The sequence below is a fragment of the Mercenaria mercenaria genome, chromosome 19 (genome assembly GCF_021730395.1).
Source record: "Mercenaria mercenaria strain notata chromosome 19, MADL_Memer_1, whole genome shotgun sequence".
Classification (NCBI taxonomy): Eukaryota; Metazoa; Mollusca; class Bivalvia; order Venerida; family Veneridae; genus Mercenaria; species Mercenaria mercenaria.
The window spans coordinates 35,102,918-35,111,268 of NC_069379.1; the positions used below are offsets into that span (position 1 = coordinate 35,102,918).

General features: G+C 33.6%; 1 protein-coding gene across 1 annotated transcript in view; it reads left to right on the forward strand.

The window, feature by feature from the left end:
* Positions 1-7,504, forward strand: part of LOC123542373 (uncharacterized) — a 36,228-nt gene extending 28,724 nt beyond the window's left edge. The window contains exons 10-11 of the mRNA XM_053531827.1: positions 1,108-1,332; positions 2,349-7,504. Coding sequence (XP_053387802.1) covers positions 1,108-1,332; positions 2,349-2,407 — 284 coding nt within the window. The 3' untranslated portion in view covers positions 2,408-7,504. The remainder of the gene's footprint in view (positions 1-1,107; positions 1,333-2,348) is intronic.
* Positions 7,505-8,351: the final 847 nt, after the last annotated feature.

The following is an 8,351-nucleotide window of genomic DNA, read 5'->3' on the forward strand; positions in this document are numbered from 1 at the left end:
TTTAGTGTAAGATTAAAATATATGAGTGAACACCATATACAATATTTTCACGAGTTGTGCAGCCACGGAAAATTTAAGTATAGCGTTCACTCCATGAAATATATTTTGGTCTTACATGTACAAAAAACAAAGTTTCTTTTAATTTTATGATTTGCAACGGTTTTGACCAAGTTGTTCCCATTTTACCCGCGCAACATCACGTGCATTGTGTACTGTTTGAAACTAAACATATTTTGTTTCACTGATAGAATCCAGTATTTCATTTTAAAGCATGGAAAAAAACTTTGAAACTTCCTAGCTAAGAACAAATATACGTCTCATGTTTTGAATCAATTTTGTTGTTTGTCAGTGAAATGCTTCATCGTGTGCATGAAACAGTATATAACACGCATTGACATTTTGATAAAATAGTGTATTACACGCATTAACATTTTCGTTTAAAATAAATAAACATGATAAACTATCAAAATATATTTATTCATTATTTTGAATGTGTATCATGACTGTGTTTCAGCTGAATAAATAAATTGCATCCGACTAGTTGCCCTAACATATTTTTGGTTTTGAACAGTATTGTGTATAAGAAGAAATTTTAAAAAAAGGAGAATTAAATTGACTTAAAAGAAACAAATGCAACAGATCATGACACTAGTCATCCAGTTTCATTTTAATTATGTTCCGTGCCATGAGAAAACCAACATAGTGGGTTTGCGACCAGCATGGATCCAGACCAGCCTGCGCATCCGCGCAGTCTGGTCAGGCTCCATGCTGTTCGCTTTTAAAGCCTATTGGAATTGGAGAAACTGTTAGCGAACAACATGGATCCTGACCAGACTGCGCGGATGCGCAGGCTGGTCTGGATCCATGCTGGTCGCATACCCACTATGTTGGTTTTCCCATGGCGCGGCTATTATGTTAACGAAGTCATGCTTTATTCTATTTTGATGTTTAATGACATGTGATGGTTTTATTTTGCGAGATATTTAAAAATAGTTTTTATACTGATATGCTTTCCAGAAACTCCTCGCTAAAGAAGAAAAAAAAACACGATCCAAAAGTGGTAATTGCAACATCTGAAACTTATCTATACTGCAATTGTATTATTAGGTGACATATTTGCTGAAGCTATTTTGGAAGATTTAGCTCCACGAATCCAGCCTCAGGATGTACAGATCGGTGAAGATCAGTTGCCAGTCGCTCAGACAAATTCCGATGAAACTGAGGAGTCTGCAGTAAATCAAGATAACAATACAGATGAGGAGATACAGAAAGAGGCCGCAGAACAGCTAATTAAACAAACAGCTGAGGCACAATCAGAGGAGCAACAAGAAGGTATGACGTCATTATATGTAAATATAAACAAATAGATGAAGCACAATCAGAAGAGCAACAAGAGGGTATGCCTCATTATATGTAAACATAAACAAATAGCTGAAACACAATCAGAGGAGCAACAAGAATGTATGACGTCATTGTCGGTGGTTCTATCAATGTGCCCGCCAAAACTGCAATAATGGCCGAGTGTCTACCTTCACCACTAAAAGCCGGAAAGACCTAAATTCTTTGGAAATAAAAACAAATAAAGGTAATAAGAATAAATATAAACAAATACTAGTAGCTGAATCACAATCAGAGGAGCAGCAAGAAGGTATGACGTCATTATATGTAAATATAAACAAATAGATGAAGCACAATCAGAAGAGCAACAAGAGGGTATGCCTCATTATATGTAAACATAAACAAATAGCTGAAACACAATCAGAGGAGCAACAAGAATGTATGACGTCATTGTCGGTGGTTCTATCAATGTGCCCGCCAAAACTGCAATAATGGCCGAGTGTCTACCTTCACCACTAAAAGCCGGAAAGACCTAAATTCTTTGGAAATAAAAACAAATAAAGGTAATAAGAATAAATTGGTAACTATTAAACAGCATATAGTACTGCTTGCATTGGAATTGGACCGACAGATGGCGTTTGGTATGAAATGTTCAATAATTTATGACTGTTAAAAGAAGCTGCTTAAGATATTTCCATTTAGTAATCGGAAAAGTAGACGTTTGTAAATACTTCTGAACTGAGTAGGTTGTTGTGTATATTGTGGTTTTATAGTTTTAACCCTTAGCCTGCTGCAGGCGAATTTAACAGCCTTTGCAAACAGCTTGGAACCAGATCAGACGCCGATTAAATCGGCGTCTGATCAGGTTCCAAGCTGATTGCTACTCTGACAATATTTCTTCCAATTTTGGAGCAAATTGAATAAACTTAACAATTTTAGCAGACGACATTTCCAGCAGACGACAATTTACCTAGCATGCTAAAGGTTAAAAAGCCTTTCTTTATTTTCAGGAATTGAGTCAGTGAAGAGATCAGCAGAGGTGATTGGAACGCCAGAAATGAAAATGTAAATACATGAATAAATGTATTGTGTTTGGATGGATGACTGACAATCATTTTCATGACAATTTGATCTGCCTTTGTATGGTGATTTCAACACTCCAAAACTATATAATAAACATGACAGAAATTGAAGGCAGGAGTCAAAATAAATTTTCATATTTTATTTTAGTCCATTGGAAAGATAGTTTTAAAATTGTACACGTGTTGATATTGAAATTCATGGAAGTGTCATTGTACTTTTTTATGGATGATTTTGGAGTTTTGGAGAAGACATCGGCCTAACTCTTAATGCTTTAATTCGGGGAAAGTATCAGTATATTGATAAACATGTTTGAAAATAGTATCTTACACATGAGAATATATTTCAAAGAAATCTTATTCTCGTCGTTGAACTATCAGACTGACTTGCTGAGTGGAGAAATGCTGATTTGAAGAAAAACAAATAGAGCTTATCAGCTGATTGGTACCGGTTGATAATGCATGAGATTTTCGTGCTGTAAATCAGTATGTTGTATTAGACGAAATGTTCATGATTTCCATTCTTCATATGGTTACTATTGAATCTTCTATCAAAGACCATCAAGACAAAAATATTGAAAAAAGAGAAAATGTGCAACTGGAAGGAAAACAACTGATTTTTTTTTTTTCCTTTTTCTTGACATCATAAATGCACTAAACAGACAATAAACAGACTCTTTGTGTAACTTCGATAACAGCGACACAAATAGTTTCAAGCTTTATAAAACATTTTTAGCAAAAGGATACAAATAAACCAATGTTCAGAATGAATGGCAATAAATACTAATTGAGCCGTGCCATGAGAAAACCAACATAGTGGGTTTGCGACCAGCATGGATCCAGACCAGCCTGCGCATCCGCGCAGTCTGGTCAGGATCCATGCTGTTCGCTTTTAAAGCCTATTGGAATGGAAGAAACTGTTAGCGAACAGCATGGATCCTGATCAGACTGCGCGGATGCGCAGGCTGGTCTGGATCCATGCTGGTCGTAAAGCCACTATGTTGGTTTTCCCATGGCACGGCTCAATTACAGATTTATTTTTAGAAAACATTACCTTCTATTCCAATTTTCGCTGCTAAAAGTTTTGTGATTACAAACATTATATTTCTTCTTAAAGTGATCTTTTCAAACATATTACAATATTCGGTATTTGACGACAATCGGGTAATAATAGACCGATTATAAAGTGAATTTGTTGAACCAAAAAGCTTGGTTTTGCTACTTTAAACCTAAAAAAAACAAATTACAACATGCGAGCTCTCATAAATAACTACTAAAATATTATATATACACTGGCACATTACATCTGCTGTGAAGTCGATGGATGAGAAACGACACAATGCCAGTTTATTCATTAAAGACCCACCACAGAATTACTGTATCCTAATGTGCGTCCCTTATGGTAACTATTATAATAAAGGAATTGCATAACCAATTCGAGGAAAAGAAGTATCTAATTTGTTTTTACATATTGAAAGTGACATTTCAGATGCTAAGATTTTTTTTAAGTGTTTACTAGTTAGATCCACAGTATCTCCTATGTTAATTGCGGTTTCTACTTTGGAAGAAAATTATTCAGCTGTTTTAAAGCTAAAATACACAGAAAAAAGACTAAATAAAAGAGCTCAAGAACATAAGATGACATAGATTTGAGAATAAATAACTCAAACACTAAAAAAAGGCTTAAAAGTTTTCATTTTGTAATAGTTGTGGTGGGTCTTTCTGCTGAAAATAAATGTTGACATGAAACCAGTTTAATTGATTATTAATTAATGCTACAATATCAGTTCATATCTTCTTTAAAGTTTAACACAATCAACACAATTATGGTTTACAGTTCCATAAAAGAAGAGAAATAATTAATGAAACAATTTCAGTTTACAACAGATGTGTAAATGGTTTTGAGCAGTCTGTGATATTTTGTGGTGTATGACTTTTTTCTGGTGTAGTACGTGTTGAGATGTGGGACATATCTTTTCTCTTGTGTGTATGCTTCATACTAAATGCGCTGTAATGTTTCGTGCTCAATGCAGCTCGTACTTTATACAAATGTTGTTAATTTGACGTTACATGTATATCATATAAAATACAAATAAGACAAAAACATGTTTTTATTAAAAATTGTGAGTATATGAAAAACTATTCAGTGGTGATTGAACCTTTACAATCAACACACATGTGTTTTATCAAGTTGTTATATGTCGTGTTCATCATGATTAAGAGTACCTGTTTTACATTGTGTTGACCTGACTGCATATGGCTCTACGCAGTTGACTATATAAGTGAGTGTTTTGTAGCAATTTAATGGAATCTTCTCATTTCGACGTATTTCTTCTGGAAAGATGGTAAACAAGTCTTGAGCTAAAACTACAAAGCGTAAACAGTGCAAGTTAAAGATAGTATTGCGTTGTTAAAATGTATGGCGTCCAATACTTGCCATATCGGGTATAGAAACGTTATAAACAAGCGAAATCGAGGTTGAAATTTCGTTTACTGTAAAAGTATATTGTACAATTCGGTGACAGTGGGAATAATTTATTGACAAAAATTGTTCTTTCTAGCATTTGGATAAACTAGTATAAACAAGCTTCTGTCTGATAAACAAACAGTGTACATTTTATTTTTTGGTGAATTCGAAGATTACTGGTTTATGCCTTGGAAAGCTGTTCATCATTTAACCTGAACAACAAACTAATTACCACTCTGTGCTTACGAAATACTATTTAGTTAGTTTTCTACGAGGTCGATTTTGTTTTGTAAATGAATTGAATATTCTTGAGAACTTGTTTTTAATTATTCGAAACATTCATATATTGACTGTATTTGCCTGATGTTGGCTTCTTATATTTTTACAATGATGATAATACGTCCCATTTCCTTTTCAGATTTGAAACATAGATTAATTGTGTTATAACATTAAAGATATTTAATACCCATCTTTCACTCAGACAATTGATCTTTTGATATTTTACTTCAAATGTAGAAAAATCGTCCTGAAATAGTTTAACTTTACTAAATATATAAATGAATTATTTATGTAGTGCTACATTCATCGTTACACCCTAAATCCATGGATGTGTAATATTCTCTCATTATCATGCCAGCGATAATTTGTTGACGTCAGCAAAGATAATTTAACAATTAATTGAATAAATTCACATGAAAATGTACGAATTTCCTAAAGCTAGTGTTGCATAGATGTTTTCTCTGTGAACAAGAACTATTAAATATCTAATGAATGCTCAGATAAGGAAGCGCTCCTAACAGGACTGCTATGCATTTAATTAAATATCTAATTCAAAGAAGTGTTTAGCTGGTTACAACACGGCCATTCATTTCATGGTGATATAGTTAAGTAACTTGAAATTTATATAGTTATTAAATGGCGTGTCAGGCTGCAGTCAAAAAGACTTCTGTCCATGGTAAAACAATAGAAGTTGTAGCGGAATAGTATAACAGAGAGTTTGCTTCAAATACGTATTATCAAGTACATTTTAATTACATGAAATATATAAAAGTAAAGTTATAGTAATAAGTGGCGGGGAAGATTTTTTTTGCGGGAAGGGTTAGAAAACGGGGACACAAAGGATGGAGGAGGGGATTTATGGGAAAAAACATCACAACAATACAAGACAGTAAACAACATAGAGGATATAGGGGGATGGAGTTGGGGGGGGGGGATTTAACGCGTTTGGGTCATGCCAACCTCACACTTAACGCAAGAATAATTTTCTTCTGTTGGAAGAACTAATAACATACCCATATACATAAATTCATATATTGAAGGAAAGAATCAAGACACAGCTGGCCATATGACAAAATATTAAGAGAACCAAATATCCAGTATATATTGGTCTCCATTCAGAACCTTTTTTTGTTAATAAGGAAATTTGTAGGCTATACAAATTTTATACATAAATGGTCAATTTCTTCTCGAAACATAGGTGTTCAGATTGAACAGATGAACTTTTGCTAAGATAGTAAAAACGAGAAAAAAAAAAAAAGAAAAAAAAGGGAAAAAATAGGATAAACAATCACAGAAATATAAACAAATACTTTGTTGGTAACCAGGTTGTATTTTATTTCACAAGTTTATTTTTTGTTTAGAAATAATAACTGTCCTCAAAAGAGACACAGTGGTGCTTCGCTCGCCTGAATTTTTATATTTCAAAACAAATGAATTTACCATAAATATTCTGTAATTATGATAAACTTACTCTTTGGCTTTTAAAGAGACACAACCATCTAAGTTTTATCTTTATTTACTTATGGCATTATTTAGAAAATATTCAGCTTTATAAAACTTTTAGCAGAAACAAACTATTTTTACACCAAATACTTAATAAGGTCGTAATTCAGCAGAAAAACGCATCTCCCTAAATTCTTGCTGATTGTAGAGACTGGTGTCACCGATAAGGTCACTTAATATTTTTGTAGAAGTGAACACTTTATTAGGTCATGATTCAGCAGTAAAATTTATCGACCTAAAATTATACTGATTCTAGAGACTGGTGTCACCGATATGGTCACTTAATATTTTTTGTACTAATGAATACTTTAATTGGTCGTTATTCAGCATTTATTAGGTTGTGATTCAGCAGTAAAATCTATCGGCCTGTGAATATATTGATTCTAACTAGTCACCGATGTGGTCATTTAATATTTTTGTACTAATGAATAATTTATAAGGTCGTGATTGAGTATTTATTAAGCCGTGATTCAGCAGTAAAAACTATCGGCCTGTGAATATGCTGATTCTAGAGTCTTGTCACCGATATGGTTATTTAATATTTTTGTACTAATAATTGAATAATTTATTAGGTTGTGATTCAGCAGTCAAAAGTATAGACCTGTAAGGATGCTGTTTCTAGAGACTAAAGTCACCGATATGGTCACTTAATATTTCTTTTTAATTGAGGACTCATTCGAAGTATTTTTAATGAACATATTCTTTTGATATAATAGCGGTAGGATAAATTATTTAATAATTTAGAACAATAATGTGTCACCAATAAAATATATATATATTTATAAAAAAGAAAACTGATAACTTTGTTTAAATTTGGAATAAAGCTTTATTTCTAGAAGTGTCTTGTTCTGTCTTGTTCATTTTGTTTTCCTATGAAACGAAAAAGACTGAAGGTGTGGCTGAATTATTCATTTATTTAGTCTGTTGGGTTTAACGTCGCACCGACAAAATTATAGGTCATATGGCGACTTTCCCGCGTTGATGGTGGAGGAAGACCCCAGATGCCCCTCCTTGTATATTTCATCACGAACGGACACCTGGTCAGAACCACCGACCTTCCGTAAGCCAGCTGGATGGCTTCCTCACATGAAGAATTCAACGCCCCGAGTAAGGTTCGAACCCACATCGATGAGGGGCAAGTGATTTGAAGACAGCAACCTTAACCACTCGGCCACGGAGGCCCCGGCTGTATTATGCAATAATATTAATTATGCAATTACTGAATTTTCCGTTGAATACAGTCACTCAGATGCGTATTATTATCTCAATTGTTTCTACGCATACGGACAATGATTTATTTAAGAAGTAATAGCTCTATATCTCATTTAGGGATTTGTCGCTGAATAAAATCATTGTTTAGAGTTCAGATGCGAAGGAATTATATCACGAGGGCGCAGATTTTTAAGTTTCCAAGGATTTTAAAGTACATCCTTGCCGACATCAATTAAATATTTGCCACTTTTATGTTGGTTTGTTTTCCGCTCAGCCGTTTGAACGATATAACGTAATACTTGTGACGTCAGAAAAAAATGAATTGCTGTTTAATAACACACAGTTTTCAGCCTTCATTGCTTAATAGGAAAATGAAACGGTTCGTCTTAGAATTTTACTTTACTACAATGAAATTACTGTTTGTGATATATTATTTCGAAATCAGATTACTGATGGTACCATATAAAAAGTAC